Source organism: Hetaerina americana, unplaced genomic scaffold (genome assembly GCF_022747635.1).
Source record: "Hetaerina americana unplaced genomic scaffold, ioHetAmer1.1.p SCAF_121, whole genome shotgun sequence".
In the NCBI taxonomy this organism is placed as follows: Eukaryota; Metazoa; Arthropoda; class Insecta; order Odonata; family Calopterygidae; genus Hetaerina; species Hetaerina americana.
The window spans coordinates 679,697-707,052 of NW_027286304.1; the positions used below are offsets into that span (position 1 = coordinate 679,697).

The window sequence follows — 27,356 nt, forward strand, 5'->3', positions numbered from 1 at the left end:
TGTCAATTTTGTTTAAATAGTATCGCAATCATTTCAAATGTAGTGGAACGGTAATTTTTTCAGTGTATCACCTAGATTTAAGTAATTCAAAGTGTGTACGCTTGTTTCTAAGTCTTTTGCGAACGTATCCTGGTTTACAATACGCGATTCGACTTAGTGTAGCATTTAAAATGCATGGAAAACCATTTGCCATTGACTCAATGGACTGATTTCTAATTATTTTCATGAAAAAGCCCTTTCAAGAGTCCAGTTTTCAGATTTTTAATGCTGATAGTGCATAGCTTCAATAGTTTTGATTTCTTCTTTGGTGTTGACATTACTGTCGCGGTTGGCCAACTTATAGTTTTTCTATGATATTCGACTCATATAACTTAGACCTTTAAGATCTAATTATAACACATTTGAACTTCAATACATACAACTGTGAATCCTGTTTCAAAATTTAGGAGTCTAAGACTAGACTAGACTTTTATTATCACGTAAACTTAACACCAAGTCGTATTAAGGTATAGACAGTTAAGAATAAACTTAATTCCTCAGATACCAGGTACGTATACCCTTGATGAAGTTGTTTTAAATGGGAAAATGAAATAATTAAGATTTGTATTAAACCATTATCATGAGACAAACGCACCATTTTAATATTGATTGTGGCAATGGTCTAAATTAAAACGCATGTGAACACTCGTTGAAGTTTACTTATTTATAAAGAGGAGAATCTAATCACACGTTATATTCTTTGAATTACTGTTATCATTGTTTAATAAAAGTATTTTAATCAACAAATAAAACACAAAATACAATCTATTCAACCCAATGCAGTATGAATTTTTCAAACGGAAAGAATATAATCTCCGTCATCATAAAAATGTATCCAACGTATGGACTCGGTCCGGACCGAGTCTAATACGTTCAACGTATTAGACTCGGTTTTAAATTGCAACATAACCTCTCGATAAATTTATCGAAAAACTACGAAGCAATTAGAAACGCCATTCATCAGATTTCAATGAACGCTTCTATATTTCGGCATACAGAAACTTATAGCAATATTCCTGACGTATCAGTGGCATTTTTAATGGGAATCATTGATATATATCGTGAATATTAATGAGATTTATCATCTCAATCTTAGATGTTTGTCATCAAAATCATTGGCATGGCATATGCAGAAGTAAAACCACAATTTGAGTACCATATTGGACCAGTTTGGATTATGTCAAAGACGCCATGGTGCCTTGAACGTGTGTCCTGTTTATGCCATGGTACAGGAATCGTAACAGAAGCGTGGTTATAAGGCGCTGAGATGACATCGGTGTGTTTGATGCACAAACGGGTAATGTTTTGAATAGTTTCATTGATGTGTGCTTCCTTTGATCAGCGATCAGAGTTTTACCCTCGGATTTATTCGACTTATTTTTTGGGACACGCTAATATACGATTCGAAACATAAGGTTTCCCATTTCTTTTTCCATGAAAAATCTAATTCATTCTCTCAACTTTGCGAGCATCGTATTGAAAGGTTGAGCATTAAGCTATTTATCTACATATTCGCCTTGACGATCAATCACTTTTTACATCCTTGTAAGCAGCTTTTTGATACCAGCGTCGTAACTTCCTCCCGCCGCGTCGCGAAGCCAACTGAAGACGACTGGTTCTCCGATACATAGATTCATCCTGCCATTTAGGGGAAGTATACGGTGAGAAGTGTATAGTGGACATCAGAAACGTGAATCAAAGATAGAGCAGGGAGTATTTTGATGGCCGGGAAAACGTCCACGATGAGCTGCGGTCGATGGGGCGGCCACCGGAGTTTGCCATTGGAATCAACAACGGTGGCTCCAATTGACGAGATGGTGCACAATAACCGGAGAAATACCATTCATTTAAGATAAAGGAAGGCCTTATAAAATGAAGAGAGAGTGGGGTTACTTCTCCGTGCTGCAGAATATCGTGTGTCGGAGTTCAATCAGTTACAAACAAGGTGTCTCCTCACCAAAGGAGTGTGTTTGCATATCGTGACAATGCACGTCCATGTGTCTTCACATCAAACGACCACCCTACTCAATGAATTCGGCTGCTGGGATATATCATCGACCACCCTCCTTACAGCCCGGACAATGCCCCCAGCGACTACCACTTGTTCCCTCTCCCAAAAAACACCTAAGAGGACAGAAATTCAAGTCAGACGAGGAATAGTGCATGAAGCAGTCGTAAAGTTGGCTTTGTGACGCGGCGGGAGAAATGTACGACGTCGGTATTAAATTGGTGCTTACAAGGATTCAAAAAGAGATTGATCTTCAAGGCGACTGTGTAGAAAATGCTGTCTGCTATACCAATTCATAGTTGTTTTATGATTAATATCGATTTAAAAAAAGGAATTAAGATGGTTGATGACTCAATGGTCGCAAGTCTATCAACACAGTAATTGTAATTGCCTTAAATGTCCCATGTCTTGCTGTTTTGAAGTTTCAGCTATTTCGATCGCATGGTTTTATTCAAAAACTCAAATTGCATTGAAAGTGTCGGAAGGGGCTTTCCTTATGGTGCGACACAAAGGGTATCGTGGAAAGTCAGAATAACTACACCGAGTCTTACCCAAACAATCTTTTATTATACAACATACCGTTATAATGCACCAATCACAAAGGTATACGCAACTTATGGATGGCTAGACCCTCAGTAAACCAACGCGCGTCCGTCGGGAAGGGAGTATGGCAGGGCGGACGCGGTCACGACACGCATAACCTAGGCAGAGCCCTCGTCCGTCGTTGAGTCAGTAATAGGGCACGCTGTCGCGACAAGCGCAACATTGCCGAAGCTTCGTGCTCTACCGGTCACCGCCAGATAACCAACTGACTGCTTTTCGCCCCGCGATCAGGGCTTTTATACCCAATTTAGGAGCCGGGGGAGGAATGCTCTTGAAACATTGTCGTTGGTCACGTGGGAGTTTCGGGGAAAACCAGGGAAGGAATACCATGCTGCACACCTGCAACACTGCGTCGTTGATTGCTTGGGGCATTCGGTGGAAAGGGATATTTTGTTACATACTTGCAACATTGTCTTTGATCGCTTGGGGTGGGTATTCGGAGGAGCCAGGAAGGGAGAACCATGTCGCATACTTGCGACAAGAGTTTCTTAACAAATTTTCAATTGGTACACAAATGAAGCAAAGTTTCCAATGTTAGTTTCAATTGTGTTTCTTTTCTGGGCAGACTTCGTATCTTATTCAGGGTACACTCCTTTTGCAGAATTTTAAGCTTTGCAAAACATTTTCCATTGGGATTACACATAAAAGAAGGCTTTTGTGAATATTTGAGAATTTGCCGTACGTAATACTAACCTTGAAGGAAGGATTGAACAGTACAGTACCATAAGTACCCACCCTGACCTGGAGATGGCGATAGTTGCTTGAAAAATGTCACCGTATTAGATAGTAAGCAATCTATATAGCATATGTTTCAAGTTTGAAGATGCCACATTGTTTAGTATTTGTTTGGCAGTCTATCGAAAAGTGAACGTTTCCAAGTGAATTCCTGAAAATCTAGAAGAAATCGGTCTTATTTACATGTGATACAATACTATTTTTACTATTTTGAAAGGCCTCAAAGCCCCCAAACCAATACAGTAAAAGCTTAACTGGATTGTTCTACTCTTCTGGAAGTGAGTCTGCTCCTTCTTCTTTGTTTATACAACAGTAATAAATAATACAATTGGGCAGCAGAGTTAACGAACGAGGCCGTATGAGCTGTCAAAGACAAGAACATCGCTATTGGGGTCGACCGAATGAGGTTACGACTCAAAGAAACGGTGAAGAAAACTCACAAAGTGATACTGGATGATTGTCGACTGAAAGTGCACGAGCTAGCAGACGTAGGAGGTATTTCAAAAAGTGCGGTACATCGCATATTAACTGAAAATTTGGACATGAGAAAGCTGTGTGCAAGATGGGTGCCGCGTTTGCTCACACTCAAACAAAACCAGTGTTGTGAAGATGTTTCAATTTAGAGTGTTTGGCAAAGTTTCACAGGAACAAAGCGGAATTTTTAAGCAGTTTCATAACCATGGATGAAACATGGGTCCGTGACTTCAACCCCAAGACAAAAGAACTATCAAAACAATGGATTTAAAAGGGAGAACTGCTTCCAAAGAAGGCGAACACCGTTTTGTCTGCAGGCAAGGTCATGGCGTCAGTTTTTTGGGATGTACGTGGGATAATTTTCATTGTCTATCCTAAAAAAGGAAGATCTATCAACGGCGAGTATTATGCAAACTTATTGCAACGTATGAGCGAAGAAATAAAGCAAAAGTGACCGCATTTGGCTCTAGAAGAGTGTTGTTTCATCAAGACAATTCACCAGTTCACAAATCCGTTATATTTCAATTGGCAAAATTCATGAATTAAAAGTTAGAATTGCTATCTCATGCTCAGATTATTTGCCTAATTTAGGCCCCCTCGGATTATTTTCTGTATTTGCAAACTTGTAAAAAATGGCTCAGATGGTCAAAGATATCCCAACCTTTGAAGAAGTGATGTCAACTGGCAGTCAATGGCTATTTCGAGGAACAAGACAGTTCTTATTACAAATAAAAGTGCATTGAACATATTGAACACCGCTGGTAAAAGTGTTTTATAGAGCTGAAAGGAGATTATGTTGATAAATAAATACATTTTTTTCCAAAATATTTGTGATTTCTATGTTGGGACTGGTACTTCCGGGGATCAGCTTCGTATTAAAGTTAAGACAGGTAAAAGAATAAATCTAAAACACCAAAACAATTTAATGTTTAATCAGAATATATATGCTCTTTATTATTCTATAATAAACATCAGCTATGCAAAACAAAAATGGATATAATATAACATTCAAACACCAATCACATTTCTGTCCAAGCAAAACAAAAAATAAAAATCAAACTATTCACAGTAATTACAGTCATATTCATCAGAGATTTAAACTTTGATTTTCACTGAACATTCTGAATAATCCTCACAGCCATGGCAGATCATACTACTACTAACTCACAGCACGCAAAGTATATATATAGACACAAGCCAATTTGCAAATCTCTCAATCCTAAGCAAAAGGACAATATTTGCAATATACACTCTTAAACTAACTTTAAGCATGGAAGAAATAAGATTTAAACACAAACACTCGACGATAAACTATTGAATTCGTCGACTTAAAAGGAATTCGACGTCTTCAGTTAAACACTTTCGCAGTATATGTCCACTAACACATCACACGATGGTTTATGCGAGATTCATGTATAATGCACCCTTCCAATTGTGTTGGATGAACAATTTGCGGCTGTTGTAATGGATATTAACAAATTCTTTGGCCACAATAGTTAATTGAAGGATTTTCATCCATTATGACCATTATGCAACCATAAAAATTGACTGGTTTGGTTCTGTAAAGTACCATTTGTATATATACATATACATACATATATATATATATATATATATATATATATATATATATATATATATATATATATATATATATATGTACATAACCATAAACACAGTAATCAACTCAAAGGTCGGTTTAGCAGGTGATGGTAGAGATCACCCAGTACTAAGCCCTATACAGCGTGTGAAAATTCAAACATCAGGGTAGGGGGGCCAGTTCCTTAATACACTGTGCCGGTTATGGTTTCTCAGGAAGATCTGGTACTATCCAAAAATCACTTAAGCTTGGGTAGAGCTGCAGGTGCCCAGAGTGCCTTACCCGGGAATCGAACGCGGGACCCTCCGGTCAGCAGTCCAACGCTTTACCCACTGGACTGCCGCGGCCCATATATATATATATATATATATATATACAAACATACATATATATACATATGTATATATATATATATATATATATATGTATGCATATATATATGTGTGTGTGTGAATATGTGTATATATATATATATATATGCATACATATATATTTTTTTGTGTACACACACACACATACACAGGGTGTATCCAAAAAGGAATACTTTCATTTTTTTAAGTGATCTATGAAAAAGATTTTCATGAACTCTTAAAATTCTTCAAAGTACTCTTCCCTTTGGTCTCTACACAATTTTCCCAGTGACTCGGCCGTGACCGATATGCGCAGTGGAAGGTGTCTTCTGGGAGATATCGCAAAGGGTCTCTGCCACATCTGATTGAATCTCTTCTATGGACAGAAAAACGGGATCCTTTCAGGATTGCCTTAATCCGAGGGAACAAAAAGAAGTCTGCTGGGGAGACGTCAGGACTATATGGGGGTGTGGGACAGCGTTGGCAACTGGTGTTTGGCTGGGAACTTGCAGACTTGTAGTAGTTTGTAACAAGGCGTGTTGTTGTGATGGAGTTGCAGGTAGTGGAGATGGCTCTTCTCATCCTGACAACCCTTTTTCGGAGTCTTTCCAGGACATCCATGTAGTAGACAGCGTGAACTGTCTGTCCTAGGGGAACAAACTCCTTAAGGAACACTCCTCAACTGTCGAAAAAGACCATGAGCATTGTTTTTAAGCTTAGATTTGCTCATTCTTGCCTTTTTTTGGGCTTTGGGGCACTGATCCGTGTGCCACTCAAGAGAGCTTTGATGTTTTGTTCCTGGTTCCTGTTAAAATACGCAAGTTTCATCACCAGTTATGACGTTATATACATAATTGGGTTCATTTTCAATACGTTGCGAAAAGTTCGATTGAAATTTCAGCTCGGTAGCGATTTCAGCTCGTCTTTTGTGACACGGTCTGAAGAGGTTTACACTAGCTGACGTCCTGTCACTTGAGAGCACTGAGCACTGAATTTAGGACAAAGCTTAATGCGCTTTCTACGTACTCCACGTGGTTTGATTCCACTCCGACAAAGAGGATCGGGATGGGAAATTAAATTGCATTACTTATGGAACTCACACACAACTATATAAACACACACACACACACAGGAAGGCTTATACATTTATATTTTTACACAGATGCATTAAAAAATGCACATACTAATAAACTTTTGAAATGGCTTAACCGAAAATAAAACAAACTTTCAAATTTAACGTTGACTTCGGAGCTGGATCAACTGTAAAGAGAACAAAAAAATAATCAGATTCAAGTTTCTTAATATTAATAATATAAATCTGTTTTTTTGTGGGATAAGTATAATTCGGCACAATTTATGTGTTTCGGCATTCTATTGTCTCTTAAATATTATGCTAATCTAAAGTTATTGCCCCGGCACACGCATCATTCACTTGTGTGCAAATTTTTGGCCAAAAACAACACACTTATGTTGCCGCAGCCACCGTATTCCCCAGATCTGGCATCCCAGGGACATTCCCTTGTTCCCAGAAACTGAAGAAGCCAGTGAAAGGACGGCCCTACGCTCTAGGATTAATGAGAGATAAAGCCTACATCTAAGGGGAAGCTGAACAATATCAGAGGGAATGATTTTTGGAAGTGCCTCGAGGATCAGAAAAGACTTAGGCCCAAGCATACGAGGGCATTTCAAAAAGTACCCATGTTAGAAATGTAGAAACCATTTTTTCAAAAACATTTTCTTTATTTTTTCAACATTGTCCCATTTATTAGAAAGATACACTTCTCCCAACGTTCCGGCCATTTTTTTAAACCCTCCAAAAAAATAGGATTTGTCAAACTCTATCCTTACTACGACTCTGTCTCTCGGTGATAACTTCCTCGTTTGAGCTGAATTTTAATTCCCACGAGCCATTTCTTCATGTTACGGAATAAGAAAAAAGTCACAGGCAGCCAGATCAGGTGAATACGGGGGGTGCGGCAGCAATTCATAACGTAGTTCATGCAGTTTGGTGGCGACAACTCTGGATCAGCTTGTTGTCCACCGTGAGCAATCACCATGGCACCCATCGGGAGAGACAATTTTCTCATTTTGCCAATCTATTCATGTAATAAAATATTAATTGACATTCCGGTCGGCACCTCCCCCACAGCCTCTGCTACTTCGCGCACTTTTGTTCGTCGATCAGCGAGAATCAAGGCGTGGACTTTTTGAATGATTTCCTCGGTGTAACCACGTCTGCCGTCTGGCGTCCTGGTCGCTCCTCATCAAAAACAGATGTTTGCCCACGTTTAAATTCATTAAACCAATATCTAACTGTGGTGTCATAGATGGCAAAGTGAAGTGTCCCCATCCAACAGCATCCAACTTTGCTTTTATCCCCTCGCATTTCTTCCCATCCGAAAACACAAAAAGCAATTTACCAAACAATACTGCTCTCTTTTTCCAATTTAGCGAAAATCACAAAAACACGTCTTACACTCAAATGGCTGCCAAATCCAAACTAACATTTTAATCAGTCTGAAATTTGTTACACCGTCGTTTGATAGATGGCAGCACACGATGATAGCATAAACTTCCCTCAGGAAAACGCCCTTTGGTCGTCAAACATGGGTACTTATTAAACCTCCCTAGTATAATATCTAATTGAGATTACTTTGAAGGGGACAAAATAGATACTCACGAATAAATAAATAATTTTTGAAACAATACAAAAGGCCTGATACCTTTTAAACAGACCTTGTTCTTCAACAGGCTTGACAAACTAATTGGTACCTTAACCTTTCTGGAAATAATATAAATAACTCAGGAATGAGTGCTCCGTTAAACTATTCAGTAATTAATATCAATCTTTGTGAGTTTCTAGTATCTTTTAATGCACAAATAGATCATAGATTCACATACCTCAGCCCGGGGGAGACATTCAGCCGTCTCCTTTGAAGCAACACCCTTTTACGGACATCATTTAAGGCTTCCCATTCACTTCCGAGATCAGTCTACAGAGAGATGGGATGATTCTTGGTCTTGCAATGCTTCCGCAAATCACCCCGCCACTTGTACTTCTGACCGCAAGTTCCGCACTTGTACAATGGCTCCGAGTTGCGGTGCGTCTTCAGGTGTTGGTACAGGTAGTGCTTCGTCTTGAAGGCTCTGGAACAGATGTTACACTGTACTTTCCTCTCGGAAGAATGCGTTTCTTCGTGACGTCGAAGTCTTGAACTTGTGTAGAAACTCCTCGAGCAAGTCTTGCATGAGAAGCGCCTGTCATTCGTGTGGACCAGCATATGTTGGACAAGGTTGCCCTGTTTGGAAGAAGCGAAAGAGGAAAGGGTGTCAACAAAAACACCTTACTTTACACAACGACAACTGAATACATGGTCTACGCAATGAATGCTTGAACTGATCCAATCTGGACGCAATGACGTGGACTATATAACCCCACACCCAATAGCTAGGCGCAAGTTCTCTGAGCAACGCAATGAGGACCCGTCTTTCCTGCTTGATGGATCTTCGAGCTGTGCATATGGTATGCCAGTCATGTTATAGTTTCTGCAGTCCTTTCCTGTTTTACACTGTTAGTCCATAATATTGAAATTGACGAAACCACAGAGCAACAAATGAACAATTCAAGTTTTTACGGTGAAGCACAGTGGTAAAAGTTATCTAGAAATTACTGAGAAATGTACAGAGAGCTGTTTATCTGACGATAATGCTTTCTGAAGAAGAAACCATCCTTGTTTCCAAGTGGATTGAAGCGTTTTATTGAAGATGGCCGAGACAAGACGCCAAGACGGATTAAGATGCAAGGCATTTATAAAGACCTTCCTATGAATGACACCATGACACAATGCACACCATTCAGAGCACATTATCCAGAGGGCACATTGAATATGTTCGCCGTTGTTTCTGGCTAAATTAATTCAAATCACCCCATTGATCCTATGATCATCGCAATCCTCCTCCTTATTATTATTATTATATTCTTAAAATAGATCTTTGCCCCTTTTTTGCAACTTTTCCATAAATATATTCCCGATATAAAATGCGATGAAATGTGATGAGAATGAATGGAGGGGACATTGTATATCGTGTCATATCACACTTTGGGGCACACGAGATGATAATAATAATATGTTTGTTGGAGAAGAGACAGACAATAAATAAATAAATAATAAAACAAAGAAGAAACGAATAGATATAGAAAACTACTACTACTGATAATTTAATAAGAAGAACGTTAATAAGAACTGAACTGCCTTTAAATAAGAGGAGGAGGAATTCCAAAGGGGAGGGTGCTTTATCATTATTAAACAGAGGAAATGAATATTAGAAGAAGAAGAAGATGGAATATATAATAATAATAAGAAGAAGGCATTGATAGCCATTACTACAAATTGACAGAGAGAGTACTTTGAAGAAGGTATAGACAACAAAATCATTGATATGTTTAAACTCTGAATTATTAATATAAATTAAGTTTTTATGGCCTCAGTTCACGTATATCTTGGATGGATCTTGCATATAGCGATATAAATATATTGGTCAGGATCTTTTCCCGATACTCAGGATCAAACCAATTTAACCCAAACTGTCAATTTAAGAAGACATAGATTTGTGTTGAAGAAACACAGGTCTTCAACAGCAATTCCCCAGGATATGTTGGAAACAGTATTGTTTTTGTTTAACAATAATAATATATTATCACTAATTGGTGGTCTAGAAAGACTTCAAATGCAGGATTCTGGATTGAGAGACACTGTAAACTTATACGTGTACCTCCTTAATTAGCCTCGCCTAACGAAACACCGCCTGGCACTCTTTATACGCTTCAAATAAGTCCCTCTCCATCTCCGCATACTTCCATCCTGCCTTCACTCCGTCCAACATCCCTATCCCATCCAACATCCTATTTATCCATCCCTATGCCCTCAATTGCCCAACATTCTCCCCTTCAAGTCCACCATGTCCAATGAATACTCGAACTGAAGCCATAAGAACTTTATTTCACGGAATTTAGAATCTACTTCGACGATTTTATCCATTTCAGAGTACTCTCTACGTACGTATGGCAATATTCTTTCTTGTATTTAATCTTTTTCTTGTCACATTGTTTAATAATGAAGCAGCCTCTTTGGAATTCCTTTCAGGCAGAAGTTTTAGGCTTTTAATCAGTAGTTTTCTGTATCGTCATTTCTTCTTTGCTTTATTATTATTAATTGTGTCTCTTCCCAAAGTGATATGACACGTACTATGTCCCCCGCAATCATCATTATCATCACATTTCATCGCATTTTATATCGGGAATATCAGGTTTTGTTTGATGGATTTCAGCGTTGGTTAGAATGGATTTTATAACGTTTTGGGGATATTCGATGGATCCTGAGAATTTCCGAATGGTTGCCAATTACAGAGGATACCCTGGGAGGAAGGATATCATCAATACGATAAACCTACGCGTCTTGAAGAATCCTTGGAGGCAAGTGTCTTCAATTTATGCTAATTGCCACTTCATATCTCAACAAGAGTCAACTCACTAACCTATTACCTAGCGTATAAGATGAATTTGGTTGTTTTTCAGCTCTGAATTCTGCAGTTAATACTTGGATTAAACTGCGAAATGATAAGTATTTTGAAGGTTAATACTTATTAGTGAATGAAATTGAACTGTTGCGTTAAAAAATTAGCTTCTACACATATATACAAAGGTTTATATTCAAATTATCCGGAAAAAATTCTGACCAATCTATTTATATTGCTATATATAACGTCCATCCAATATATACATGAACTGAGGCCATAAAAACTTAATTTTTATTAATAATTCAGAGTCTACATATATCAATGATATTGTTGTCTATACCTTCTTCAAAGTACTCTCTCTGTCAATTCGTAGTAATAGCTATCTATGCCTTCTTATTATCATTATTATATATTCCATCGTCTTCTTAATATATATTCATTTCCATTGTTTAATAATAAAGCGCCCTCCCCTTTGGAAGTCCTCCTCCTCTTATTCAAAGGCAGTTAAGTTCTTATTAAGGTTCTTCTTATTTAATTATCAGTAGTAGTAGTTTTCTATATCTATTCGTTTCTTCTTTGCTTTATTATTAATATTATTTATTGTCTGTCTCTTCTCCAACACACATATTATTATTATCATCTCGTGTGTGCCCCAAAGTGTGATATGACACGTACAATGTCCCCCCAATCATCATTATCATAATCACATTTCATCGCATTTTATATCGGGAATATATATTGGATAAAAAGTCGTAAAATGGGGCAAAGATCTATTAAGAATAATATTAATAATAAGGAGGAGGATTGTGATGGTCATAGGATCAATGGGGTGATTTGAGTTTATTAATTTAGCCAGAAACAACAGCGAACATATTTATCAATGTGCTCTCTGAATATAATGTGCTCTGAATTGGTGTGCATTGTGTCATGGTGTCATTCATTGGTGTGTGTGTGTGTATGTCACCATAGATACATCCATGTCCGTCCCCTTGATCGCACGCCAAGTCTCAAACGCTTGAGGGAACTGTATCTAAGGTAGAACTGTCATCATTCTCACTGTTTGTCCATCCTGAAGAAATTCACTAAGAACTACAACATTCGACATCAAAGAAAACCGAAGAGTATGACTTGAGTTTTCGATCGACTTTTCTTTTTGGATTTTTCGGTTAGATTCAATCTCAGTTTCAAAACAATGTTTTAAATTCAGGGAATTATCGACGTATACAGAGCTGTCGGTACATATCTCACGATAACTTTTACCGTACGAAATCACTGAGAAATTTGAATAACTGATAAATTTTGAGGAACAGACATATCTACGCAAACCTCACCTTTGAGTCGTCGCTGTGACGTTTTGGTGGCCTTTACAAACAAATAACTGTTGCAAACAGAACAATCAATACCTTGAACCAATTGTTATACTTGCATAATCACCGCGGAGTGAGTAATTGTAACAATAAGGTCACTCTCACACCGGAATAATCAAAGCATTCAAAACTATTGTTACCGTCAAACAATCCCTATTATTAAATCACCCCTGTGCTTGTTTAAAGACTCAATTAAACTTACATCATTGTTAAATACCTATTGTTCACACATTTATCATTCACATATTGTTGAATAACTACAACAATAGTTAATATAATTGAAAATTTACAACTACACAACTATTTATCGCCAACAATCATTGAATTTACATAATACATTCATTTCATACCATTATTACACATCAATCTCCGCGCATACCTTCAAATTTATTTATCAAACGGCACATACCGTACCGCGGCACTCACCTTCAAGCCGTACCGCTTCCCGCATTTGGTACACTGAAACTTCTTATCGTGGTTGTGTACCCTCTTGTGTTCATTCACGGCATCGACGTCTCGGCACATCTCCCCGCAAACCTCGCACACCAACTCCCTTGCATGGACGCGCATGTGGTACGCAAGGCAACTCTCAAGCACGCTTACGCCGCAAACCTTGCACCAGACCTCCGATGCCTTTGACGGCCTCTCCGGTAGCTTCTCCCCCATGTGAACATAGATGTGGAGACGCAACGCATCCTTACTCTTGAACTTGCGTTGGCAATGTGCGCAGATGAACAACTTCATTGCGCTGTGCACGTTCATGTGTGCTTTGAGACGTTTCTTGAGGTTGAACGTGGCATGGCATATGTGGCATTCAAACGGTTTGATACCGGAATGAATCCGTAGGTGACTCTCAAAGTCGAAACGACGAGATATGGACTTCCCGCAATGCGGACACTTATATCCCGTCCGTGATGCCTTGTCGTGACCGCGTCCCATGTACGGTACACCGCCCATATCCCCGAGGCTGTCCGTAAGGTCTTCTTCGGTACCTTTGTAGATCCGTTTGATGATGAAACCGTCGACTTGGTTCACGAAAGGCGGTTCGCAGGGGTCAAGGGTCGGTCTGCTACGGTCTCGTGGAGGACACACTAAGTTGAGTGCGGTATTCTGGCTGAAATCCGGCTTATCCTAATGTTTGGGAGAGAAATGAAATGTTTACACACTCCCTACGTCATTTAACAATGCTAGGAATGCATTAAAACATGAATTGGACACTTATTTTGAATGTACATCAATAAATCATCAATTTGTAAACCCATCCTGTTCCCAACTCCTTCTTAACACTCTCCCACCAATCCAGACTCCATTTGCAAGTCTAGCAATGTAGTTTACCTTCTGAAGAGCCAACTACGCCCTCTCTTCTACATTAGACAGTGTACCACACCCCTCAATATTAGAATCAATACCCATTTGTGCCTCTTCCAAGAATTCTTCCCTGTTTGGTACACTCCCAATCCTCAAACACACCTCCGAACACAACACTCCCTTTGATAATTGCTACAGTGTATCCATCTTAGCATCCCTCCCACCATCTGACCCTCCACTCCAACTCAAAACAAGGGAGCAGGCATATATATGGCTCCTCAATCCATTGAATAACCCAGGAGTTAATATTAGACATTAATTACCCTAATGTACACATATCTTCATCCTTCTCCGCTTTAAAAACCTACAATATTCCCAATATTCCAAAAATCTCCCTCCCAACTCTCCTCCACCTGCAAACCTTTCACCACCTTCTCCTTCAATCCAGCCTTTCCAGCCCATTCTGTTATAGCCTTTCACTCAGTTCCTTCCTTCTCTTCCTTGAGAAAGGTGGCTTGAACCACCACAAATTCGAAAACAGGGAGTTTTTTTTCTTCTTTCAGTGTCCTTTCTTTAAGGACATAAAAAAAGCTACCTTTCTCAAAGGAAAAAAGGAAGAGGAACAGTTCTTTCTTTCACTTCCTTGAGATAGGTGGCTTGTACCATCCCAAATATTCAAAAACTAGGGAGTTTCTTTTCTTCATTGAGTGTCCTTCTCAGAGGACATACACAAAGCCACCTTTCTCAAAGGGAAAGATGGAAAAGGAACAGTTCTTTCCTTCTCTTCCTTGAGAAAGGTGGCTTGCACCACAGCAAATATTCAAAGACGTGAATTTTTTTTCTTTTTTGAATGTCCTTCTCAAATGACATACAAAAGCCACCTTTCCCAATGGGAAATATGGAAAAGGAACAGTTCTTTTCTTCTCTTCCTTGAGAAAGTTGGCTTCCACCACCCCAAATATTCAAAAACTGGTGAGTTTCTATTCTTTTTTGAATATCCTTCTCAAAGGACATACACAAAGCCACCTTTCTCAAAGTAAAAGAGGACCAGTTCTTTCCTTCTCTTCCTTGAAAAAGGTGGCTTGCACCACAGCAAATATTCAAAAACTAGTGAGTCTCTATTCTTTAGTGCTCCCATCTTATACAAACAGGGTATGGGACTTATATCTGGAGAGGTACATGTTTCCTCAAATGAGATTTCCTCATTGGGTCAGCCAAACTGACCCCAGACTTCTCTGAAGTATTATACCGAGCCACATTACCGTATAAACAGTTGATTAGTGGGGTATACCAGAAGAAGAATCGAACTATCATTCAAAATATATATAATGCCAGCATAGAAACACTTATATCGAGAGAAGTGCATTGTGGTCTATGAGGAATACTTTGAAGGCAAACAAAATTTAACCATAAATATATTGAGAACTAAAGAATCTATAACAACATTCCTGTTATTTTTGAGTCCTCCCTCGTATATATAAACCTAATATACACCATGGGTTCATAATAGTTAACTGCTTACCCCAGCAAATTGGTATTCTTCTGGCCCATTCCGCATTGCACTTTCCGGCTGCAATGGTGCCTCTATGGATGGTAGCACCCTTTCGTCCGAGCAGCCTGTGGCGTCATCAACCTCCTGCCCCCAAGGACTTCTTCCCGAGACATGTGCAAACCGTAGTGTACTATCCACTGCCACCTGCTCACGAGGACATTTGACGAGTCCCACCGGGTGGATACTGGCGCCCTCCTCACCTTTGACAGTCTTGTAGCTCTCCTAGGCGACGGGAAACAAATGGAAGGCCATCACTCACTAGAGCTATTGCCCTTAAACGAGTGTGATCCGAAAGTATTGATATAATTATTTTTCTAACGTACATCTGTGCATCTTAAAAGTGCACGAATATTGAGGAATTGTTCAGAGTTTATTTAAAATTAAATATTAACCCACGTAACAATTGCAATAGTTTGAATCCCAATGAAAATTGATGTTTTCACATTGCTTGAGCAATTATTCTTGGAAACATATATGATCTCTGCGATAACTGCAGGAACAGGTGTAATGAAATGGCCATGACGCCTTGGACTACAGCCTACATTTATTAGCTAGATGCCAAGTTGCCAGAGCAACCCAATGAGCTGACTATCCTTGGCGGATCTCCAGCTGTGCGTATTGTAGGATGCCGGTTCAATAAGTACCCTGAGTTTGACGACAAAGGGCATTCCTGAGGGAAGTTTATGCTATCATCGCGCGCTGCCATCTATCAAACGACGGTGAAAAAATTACAGACTGATTTAAAAAGGTTAGTTTGGATTTGGGAGCCAGTACGTAAGTAAGACGTGTTTTGTGTGATTTTCACTTGAAGATGGAAAAAGAGAGCAGTATCGCTTGGTAATTCACTTTTTGTTTTATTTTGGATGGGAAGAAATGCGAGGAGATGGAAGCAAAGTTGGATGCTGTTGGATGGGGACACTTCACTTTGCCATCTATGACCACGGTTAGATATTGGTTCAATGATTTTAAAGTTATGCATGTCGTGACGGCGTCCGCCCTGCCATACTCCCTTCCTTCCCGACGGACGAGGGCTCTGCCTAGGTTATGCGTGTCCTGACGGCGTCCGCCCTACCATACTCCCTCCCTTCCTGACGGACGAGGGCTCTGCCTAGGTTATGCGTGTCATGACTGCGTCCGCCCTACCATACTCCCTCCCTTCCTGACAGACAAGGGCTCTGCCTAGGTTATGCGTGTCGTGACCGCGTCCGCCCTGCCATACTCCCTTCCTTCCGGACGGACGAGGGCTCTGCCTAGGTTATACCTGTCGTGACCGCATCCGCCCTGCCATACTCCCTCCCTTCCCAACGGACGAGGGCTCTGCCTAGGTTATGCGTGTATTGACCGCGTCCGCCCTGCCATACTCCCTCCCTTCCCGACGGACGAGGGCTCTGCCTAGGTTATGCGTGTCATGACCGCGTCCGCCCTACCATACTCCCTCCCTTCCTGACAGACAAGGGCTCTGCCTAGGTTATGCGTGTCGTGACCGCGTCCGCCCTGCCATACTCCCTTCCTTCCGGACGGACGAGGGCTCTGCCTAGGTTATACCTGTCGTGACCGCATCTGCCCTGCCATACTCCCTTCCTTCCCGACGGACGAGGGCTCTGCCTAGGTTATGCGTGTATTGACCGCGTCCGCCCTGCCATACTCCCTTCCTTCCCGACGGACGAGGGCTCTGCCCAGGTTATGTGGGCCGTGACCGCGTCCGCCCTGCCATACTCCCTTCCTTCCCGACGGACGAGGGCTCTGCCTAGGTTATGCGTGTCGTGACCGCGTCTGCCCTGCTATACTCCCTTCCTTCCCGACGGACGAGGGCCCTGCCTAGGTTATGCGTGTCGTGACCGCGTCTGCCCTGCTATACTCCCTTCCTTCCCGACGGACGAGGGCCCTGCCTAGGTTATGCATGCCGTGGCCGCATCTGCCCTGCTATACTCCCTTCCTTCCCGATGGACGAGGGCCCTGCCTAGGTTATGCGTGTCATGACCGCGTCCGCCCTGCCATACTCCCTTCCTTCCCGACGGACGAGGGCTGTGCCTAGGTTATGCCTGTCGTGACCGCGTCTGCCCTGCCATACTCCCTTCCTTCCCGACGGACGAGGGCTCTACCTAGGTTATGCCTGTCATGACCGCGTCTGCCCTGCCATACTCCCTCCCTTCCGGACGGACGAGGGCTCTGCCTAGGTTATGCCTGTCGTGACCGCGTGCGCCCTGCCCTCCCTTCCTTCCCGACGGACGCACGTTGGTTTACTGAGGGTCTAGCCATCCATAAGTTGTGTATACCTTTTGTAAATGGTACATTATAACTGTATGTTGTATAATAAACGATTGTTTGGGTAAGACTCAGGGTAGTTATTCTGACTTTCCCCGATACCCTTTGTGTTGCACCATGGAAACGCCCCTTGCGACAAATCATTCAAAAAGTCCACGCCATGATTCTCACTGATCGACGAATGAAGTGCATTAAGTAGCAGAGGCCATGGGAGGTGCGTCGACCAGAACGGCAATTAATATTTTATTACATGATTAGATTGGCGAAATGAGAAATTTGTTGGCCCGATGGGTGCCGCGATTGCTCACGGTGGACAACAAGCTGATCCAGAGTTGTCTCCGCCAAACTGCATGAACTAAGTTATGAATTTCTGCTACACCCTCCCGTATTCTCCCGATCTGGCTGACTGTGACTTTTTCTTATTCCCTAACGTGAAGAAATGGCTTGCGGGAAAAAAATTTAGCTCAAAGTCTGAATTTATCACTGAGGGACAGAGTCATATATTGGAGAGAGTTTGACAAATCCTATTTTTTGGAGGGGTTATAAAAATGGCCAGAACGTTGGGAGAAGTGTATCTTATCTAAAAAGGTGACTGTGTTGAAAAATGAAAAAAAAAATGATTATAAAAAAATGGTTTCTTCATTTCTAACATGGGTACTTATTAAACCGCCCTCGTATACCAGTAATGTTAGTTTCTGTTGTCCTTTCATGTTTTTACTATTTGTCCATAAAATGGAAATAGACGAAATCACGGAGCAACAAATCAACATATCAAGTTTTTACATTGAAGTACGGTGGTTAAAGTTATCGAGAAGTTACTGAGAAATGTACAGTAATAATATTAAAGCAAATAAGAAACGACGATACATAGAAAACTACTATTGCTGATTAAATAGGAAGCACCTTAATAAGAACTGAACTGCCCTTAAATAAGAGGAGGAGGACTTCCCAAAGGAGGAGGGTGCTTTATTATTAAACAGTGGAAATGAATATAAGAAGAAGATGGAATATATAATAATAATAATAATGATAAGGCATAGATAGCCATTACTATGAATTGACAGAGAGAGTACTTAGAAGAAGGTATACTACCTTGATCAAAAAGTTCCCGGAATAACCACCGTGTGGCGCTCCCATCGTTCCGATTTGAGTTCTGTTTTTTTTGTTAAATTGGTACATCTGTTGTTGATATTCCCTTTAAATCTTAGTGTCATAACTTGACATTTGCAAAAGTTACGTAGCCAAGAGTACATCTATCTCTGTGTGTGTTGGCGATTTTTTACAATTTCAGAAATGGATTTAAATTTGCAACAACGAACTTGTATTAAATTTTGCGTAAAAACGGATTTAGTGGCGCACGGACGTTGGAAATGTTGGAAAAGTGTTTCGGCAACGATTCTCTAAAAAAAACGGTCGTTTACCAGTGGCACGAGCGGTTCAGAAGTGGTCGTGAGTCAATCGAAGATGATGAACGCAGTGGCAGACCATCGACATCGAAAGTCGGTGAAAAAATTGATAAAGTAAAAGAAATGTTGGTCAATAACCGCAAATTAACCATCAGAGAAATAGCGGAGGACTTGAACATTGCCTATGGATCCGCCCAAGACATAGTGGTTAATGATTTGGGTTTCCGTCGTGTAGCAGCAAAGTTGGTGCCAAAAGACCTCAATTTCATGCAAAAAAGAGACCGTGTTGACGTCGCAAAAGACATGATTTGCGAGGCTGAATCCGATCCCACATTCATCAAAAGGATCATTACTGGAGACGAGACGTGGGTTTATGAGTACGACACGCAATCCAGACATCAGGCAAGTGAATGGCGTTCACCAAATGAGCCAAGACCAAAAAAACCACGTCGTTTTCAGTCAAAAAAGAAGGCAATGCTGACGGTTTTCATGGATTACAACGGTGTAGTGCATCATGAATTTTTGCCAGAAGGCCAGACAGTAAACAAAGAGTATTATTTGGGCGTTATGAGACGTTTGCGTGAAGCAATTCGCCGAAAGAGACCAGAAATGTGGGCAGAAAACTCGTGGATTTTGCACCATGATAACGCACCGTCGCACAGTGCTATCATTATTCGTAATTTTTTGACGAAAAATGCAACAAATACCATCCAACAGCCACCGAATTCACCTGATTTGGCTCCCTGTGACTTCTTTCTGTTCAATCGAGTTAAAAAACCATTACGGGGAACGCGTTTTAGCAGCCGAGAGGAAGTAATGGAAAAATCGCAGGAAGCACTGATGGACATACCGAAAACCGACCGTAACTTTTGCAAATGTCAAGTTATGACACTAAGATTTAAAGGGAATATCAACAACAGATGTACCAATTTAACAAAAAAAACAGAACTCAAATCGGAACGATGGGAGCGCCACACGGTGGTTATTCCGGGAACTTTTTGATCAAGGTAGTAGACAAGAAAATCATTGATATGCGTATATAAAACTTAATTTTTAAACAAAATAAAGTTTATACAGCAAAATAAAATGGAAATTGACGAATTCATGGAGAAACGAATCAACCAATCTAGTTTTTAACAGAATATCGGTGGTCAAAGTTATCAAGAAGTTACTGAGAAATGCACTGACGGCTGTTTTATAAGGTGATAATGCTATCTTAAGTTAAAACATCTAAGATTTCAAAGTGGATTAAGGATTTTATTGAAGATGGTCGATCGACAAAAAACGGTACATATTTCCAAAAACCCAAATTGTTTCTCGGTTCCTAGACCCATACCAACACTAATCATGTATTTAAGTGGTTTATATATACATAGGCGATATCTCCAATGTGCGGATAGGTTCCGATAGACAACTAGAACAGTGTCGATCGCATTTAAATTCTGTCGACTCTATTTCACCCGTGAAATTTACGATGAAGCTTTTCTTAATTTTTTCTCGACTTAAGTTTTTTTTAGAATTTTTACGATAATATACAGGCGTACTTTATAAACAACACCAAAACACCTTTTTTTAAAACTTTAATTAAATTTCTATGCAAAAATATTATTTACAAATGCTACGATCAAATTCTAGACACGACAACATTGATCATGTGTGCAACTGTCCGTCTTGTCCATCTTACCATTAGTCTATAAACTGTGTTCCGTATGATATCACATACCTATGTTCCTATATACGTCTCCCTCGGGCATTTTGAAGGTTACTATGACTGTTTTACTAGTTTCCTATTATGTTTTCCTGGTTTTAAAAAACCATTTGTCGTCTGAAAATGAAAATTGACGTATACACTGAGGGACAAACCAAATTATCACAAGTTTTTACTGTGAAGTGCGGTCGTATTAAAGTTATACAGTTGAGAAATTTACTGACTGAAGCTCTTTTGTACACTGACAATTCTCTGAAGAAGAAGAAATATCGAAGAAAACGTATGGTCACCATAACGCCAATAAGACGCCAACACGGATTAAGATGCAAGGCCTTTTATAAAGACCTTCCTATTCCCATCACCTGTGTTTGACGTTGATACAACATTGATCGTGTGTGCAATGGTCCATTGTCCTTCTTATCTAATCGTCAATATTATAATAATAATAACTGTGATTAGAATGATGATGTCAGCTGATGAATAGTGTAGAACTGAATTTATAGTAAATTATCAACAGTACACACACACAGTAATAATACTAATACTATGTATTTCATTGCCATGAATGACTCGATATGATAGGATGGATGGACATGGATGGATCCTTAGATGACACTCAAACAAACACCAATGAATGACCCAATGCACACCAATTCAGAGCACATTATTCAGAGAGCACATTGATGTATGTTCTCCGTTGTTTCTGGCTAAATTAATTAATTCAAATCACCATTGATCATTTGATCATCACAATCCTCCTCTTCTTTATTATTATATTCTTAATAGATCTCTGCCTCTTTCTGCGACTTTTCCATGTATATATTCCCGATATAAATTGCATTGAAATGTGATGAGAATGAATGGAGGGGACATTGTATATCGTGTCATATCACACTTTGGGGCACACGAGATGATAATAATATGTTTGTTGGAGAAGAGAGACAGACAATAAATAATAATAATAAAGCAAAGAAGAAAAGACAATATAGAAAACTACTGCTACTGATTAAAAGCCTAACTGCTGCCTTTGAAGAGGATGACTTCCAAGAAGGGTGCTTTATTATAATTAATATATATATATGTATATACATGTGTATATACATGTATATATACATGTATGTGTGTATATACTACCTTGATCAAAAATTCAGTTTATTGGATGGATCTCGTACAAGCAATTTGAAAGACAACAACTCACATCAGTCTCTTTGGGTGACGACAGCTGTTGGTCATTTGTCTCATCTGGATTTGACAGCACCGCCTCCACCTGTGTGTGGACGACCAAATCGCAGTCCTCGGTGGTCGCCAAGTCCTCGGGTTCCTCCTTGCTGCATTCGTAGCGGTTGCAATCAATTTCGTCAATGAACACCTCAGACTTGATTTCCATCGGATTTACAACCATCTGCACGGGGAGAGAAAATAAACAAGGGGAAGAAATATCAATTATTGGTCGTTAAAACAGATTTCACATCATACACACAGATAGTAAAAGAAGGGATAGGAACACGTACATAAGACAAACAACATTCCACATAAACATTATATATATATATATGTATATATATATATATATATATATATATATATATACACATATATATATATACATACATATATATATACATATATATATACATATATATATACATATATATATATACATTTATACATATATATATATATATATATATATATATATATATATATATATATATATATATACATTCAAACACGAAATCCCGCCAAACGGCGAATAAATACTCGTACATATATATATGTATATATGTACATATATATGTATATATATATATATATATATATATATATATATATATATATATATATATATATATATATGTATATATGTACATATATATGTATATAAATATATGTATATACATATATATATATATATATATATACATATATATATTTGTATAAATATGTATATATATGTACATATATATAACCATATGTATATATAATTAAATAATCTACCAGGTATCCTTTGGATAGACTCAACTACCCTATAAATATCTCCAAATAAAACACAACCCACTATCCTATGTATATTATATATACACACACACACACGCATATATATATATATATATATAAATATATATATATATATATATATATATATATATATATAAATAAATAAATATATATAAACCATAAACACAGTAATCAACCCAAAGGTTGGTTTAGTAGGTGATGGTAGAGATCACCCAGTACTAAGCCCTATACAGCGTCTGAAAATTCACACATCAGGGTAGGGGGGCCAGTTCCTTTCCCTGTGCCGGTTATGGTTTCCTGGTACCCGACAAATCACTTTAGCTTGGGTGGAGCTGCAGGGGCCCAGAGTGCCTTGTCCGGGAATCGAACCCGGGGCCCTCCGGTCAGTAGTTCAATGCTCTACCCCCTGGGCTACCGCGACCCATATGTATGTATATAGTATATATATATATATATGTACCTGTATATATAATTAAGTAATCTACCAGGTATCCTTTGGTTAGACACAACCACCCTATAAATATCTCCGAACAAAACACAACCCACTATCCTATGTATATTATATGCATATATGTATATATATATATATATATATATATATATATATAATATATAATATATACACTCTACATCAAGTCCCTCTTCATCTCTGTGTACTTCCTTCCTCCTTTCATTCCATAACTAAGACATCCCTATCTGGCTCCTATCCTTACCTACTCCTTTCCCTATCATTCTCCACTCTATAACAGTCTTCATCTGCCGATCAATATGCCCTTCATCCATTCTTACATCTGCCTCCTCCTTAGTAGTAATACCTCCCAACAAACCCCTCATTCCTCTCCTCTCAACATACCTAGTACTTCCGCATTCGTTTTCATGCATAGATATAAATATATATATAATATATCTTTCTGTGCGTAAGTGTTTAATATATATTTAGGTTCTGTTAGGCCAGTGGGTAGAGCGTTGGAGACTCCTAACTAGAGAGAGGGCCCTGGTTTCCATTCCGAATTGGCAAATAGGCATCTCTGGTGACCCCTGCAGCTCCACCCAATCTATGAGGACCTTAACAAAGTAGTATACCAGATGTATTCTTCCTTAAGGGAAACCATAACCGGCCCATTGTACCATTAAGTAAACTGGCACCCCTGATTGTCGCCCTGCCTATGTGTGAATTTCCCACAATGCTATAAAAAGGCCTTATTAGTCAGTGCAAAAGATAGACATAAGGGATGAGAATCAATATAAATAAAACAAAGGTTATGTGATATTCCAGAAATAAAAATGCTTACCTAAACATTAAAATAGGAGGGCAAAAAATAAGCAGAGGTTAAACTAGAGCAGATAGAACACTTTAAACGTATCTCAGGAAGCTTAATAATAATAATAAGCTTAAACTAGAGCAGTTAGAACACTTTAAACGTATCTCAGGAAGTGTTATTTGGACCAACACGGTATCAAAGTAGTAGGGACGTAAGGAGAAGAATTGCGTCGTATTAGGCAAAGAGACTTTCATAGACAAGGAGGAGGAGGGAATTAAGATGAGAGAGGGACGTTGATTTTAAGGATGTTAATAAGAAAAGACTCGTTAGACAACTTTGATATGTTAAGCGTAGTTATGTGCATGGCAATGGAAACGTGGTCATTTTAAGCAGGAGGATAGACGTAGACTGGAGGCTCATCAATTGATATATGTATATATAATTATTAATGTAGGTGTGTGTGTGGAGAGGAGAGAATGATGGATAGAATGGACCGAAAGAAGGAATGAGGAAGTATAGTATAGAGCACTAGGTATCTATGGTTAAGAGAGGCGAGGAGAGAGAGAGAGGGGTTTGTTTTGGAGATATTATAACTACAGGCATAAGAGGAGAAAGGCAAGGAGAAGAAAGATATGGATTGGAAGAGATTGGATTGATTGATCGGCATTAATAGTGAATGGATGTTGAAGAAGAAGACTGTATAATAAATAGAGAGGGGAGAATGTTATTGTCATTGGGAGTAAGTAGGGATAGTAGGTGATAGATAGGGATGTATGAAGGGAGAAAGGAAGTACTCAGAGATGAAGAGGGACTTACAGAGATGAAGAGGGAATGAGGAAATGTAGGGAAGAGGGTTGCTGGATTTTTGTGTTTTATTTGGAGAAAGATAAAGTATTTATTTGGTAATTGTGTCCATTTAAAACCTAACGAAACCAAAAGATTACCTTATAAAAATAATATACATATACTATATATATATTTATTTACATATGTATAAAAAATCAGTTTTTTTCATACTGTAAACACCAATTCCCCATTATTAATTATTCATAAAGTGAATAATATCCCCAAAGCGAACATATTTTTTATCTCATTACCTCCGTGCTGTATTTCATCTTAATGCTAATAAGGGCCGTTTTGCCATCGTGACAAGTTTTCTGGAATTTGTGAAATCCCAAAACTTTATGGAAGCACTCATTGCATATGTACTCCGGAAGACCATCGCTGTGACATATCTGGAAGGTAGGAGAGGAATCTTAAAAGTTACACACAAATAAACTAACATATCTACAGAAATGCACCATATTTGACAGCCTACAAGATACAGGTTTTCATTTCAAATATATTTTTCGTAATTCACATGCGTCTAATTGGGGAAAGTTCGAACCTTATGCATAAATGCCCATTCATTCACTACTGAACGTAATATTTATCGCAATTACTCAGTACTGCTTGTTTTGAATCGGTTCTGATTAGATAAATATGTATACATACACAATTATTATTATTCCTTCGATGAATCACCCACATCTTATTTATTTGGAACAAGTTTACATTATTATTCACATCGGGGATATTTGACTACAAGATTTACAGATACAAACACACATGTAAGCACTGACCCATCAAAGACCAACTTTAACCGATTATCCTTTGTTAATTCTTCATGAAGTCTATATTACAGGGCCCAAGTATCGTACACAGAGTATAATTAACGGCAAAAAAAGATCTCCTACCGATGGATTGAATTCATTTAATTCAATTGTCCCTACCTTCAAGTTAGAATTAGTCAGTCAGTTGGTTTTAATTCTCCATAATTTTGGTTTTTCTTAAGAATATAACAATGTTAGCATGAGAGGTCGATAATTTTCATACACAAACGTAGTTAAAATAATAATGCAGTAAGTAAAATTCATTGTAAAAGCTGATTAGACTTACCGCATTTTTGCGTTGTATTCAAAATATGACATGTTGTTATTTGTTGCTATAGTAATCGATTTTCTCGCCAATGCGAAATACGACTTTCTTCTGTTTTTTTCTTAAAGTACTTTTATTTATACGACCAACGTTAATATAAAATACGACAAAGTTCTTTTCTGTCACCGTGTGGATAACATGTTAAAATATTATAATTAATGAGAACCACAATGTTAATTGTTCTACTGGGCAGGGGAAACAGGCAAATTTTAAAGACGGGATACGATTGCGAACAAAATATGCCAAATATTAAGGGTGTACACCCTAATTTTAACGTATTCAATTCATAGTTAACCTTATCGGGTGATTTCCGCACGGAGATGATACATTTAGACATTAAACACAAAGCTATCACAGGCAATAAAACGAATAATCCCACTTCTATATGCTCCGAATTTGAAAATTTTACTCATGAGACATATTTAGGGCAAGATTTCAACATAAAACTGTGAAGACCTTTCGTTGAGTCACATCATATCGTGATAGCCCCGAAATATGATCGAAATACTATTTTCTGAGGCTGAATTATAGCGTTGATATAGATATTCATGATATAAATCGCGAATATCAAGTCGCAATTGGTGTTAACCCAAGAAAACTATCGCCAATTAACTCAATCTAGGACATTACATCACACAACATCCAAGTAAACGAAGGTGCTCAAGAAAGGATCAATAATGTGCGCTGTTTAAAGAAAGTAGAGGAAAAAACTGTTGTAGCATTTTAGTAGCCAGGTGAAGTACTTACCCCTAAGTTGCACAATGCGTTCATAACTTCATATATGTAATCATCCTCGATACAATCGGAGTAAATGTGCTTGTAGGAGTGGCTCTCTTGGACACAGACTCGGCACAAATCTTCTATATTCTTCGTCGCCATAATTGTCACAATCTTCAGATGTTATTCAATATTAAACTTCACGTGCAAATATCGGATTGCAGGCTACTAGTGCAATTGTTCAGAAAACCATCAGTTTACCAAGACAAAGCTTCTTCCCAGCTGAAGACTGTATGTAAGTACATGTCGTCATTAAGTGGATTAAACTAGTTATAAAGTTAACAACAGTACATTACATGACTTGCTGCAGCGACTGGTGATTAACTTTTCCAATTTATACACTGTATTGAGTCATGTGAATCCGAAGTTAGCACAAATATTAATATAAA

At 38.8% G+C, this 27,356-nt stretch overlaps 1 protein-coding gene across 1 annotated transcript; it reads right to left on the reverse strand.

Moving 5' to 3' along the window:
• Nucleotides 1–5,973: 5,973 nt before the first annotated feature.
• LOC139685947 (uncharacterized) lies at nucleotides 5,974–27,356 on the reverse strand. The gene is made up of 7 exons (XM_071583086.1): nucleotides 26,938–27,356; nucleotides 25,311–25,448; nucleotides 22,131–22,334; nucleotides 15,524–15,775; nucleotides 13,120–13,824; nucleotides 8,711–9,108; nucleotides 5,974–7,069 (listed from the first exon to the last, which is right to left on the reverse strand). The coding sequence occupies exons 1-6, from the start codon at nucleotides 27,067–27,069 to the stop codon at nucleotides 8,803–8,805; spliced, it is 1,737 nt and encodes a 578-aa protein (XP_071439187.1). The 5' UTR covers nucleotides 27,070–27,356; the 3' UTR covers nucleotides 5,974–7,069; nucleotides 8,711–8,802.

Excerpts from the sequence above, each read along its gene's own strand:
- LOC139685947 (XM_071583086.1), bottom strand. The coding sequence starts at position 27,069 with ATGGCGACGAAGAATATAGAAGATTTGTGCCGAGTCTGTGTCCAAGAG. Across the intron at positions 25,449-26,937 it reads ACGCATTGTGCAACTTAGGG|ATATGTCACAGCGATGGTCT; the intron begins GTAAGTACTTCA and ends CCTACCTTCCAG. Across the intron at positions 15,776-22,130 it reads CGTCACCCAAAGAGACTGAT|GAGAGCTACAAGACTGTCAA; the intron begins GTGAGTTGTTGT and ends CCCGTCGCCTAG.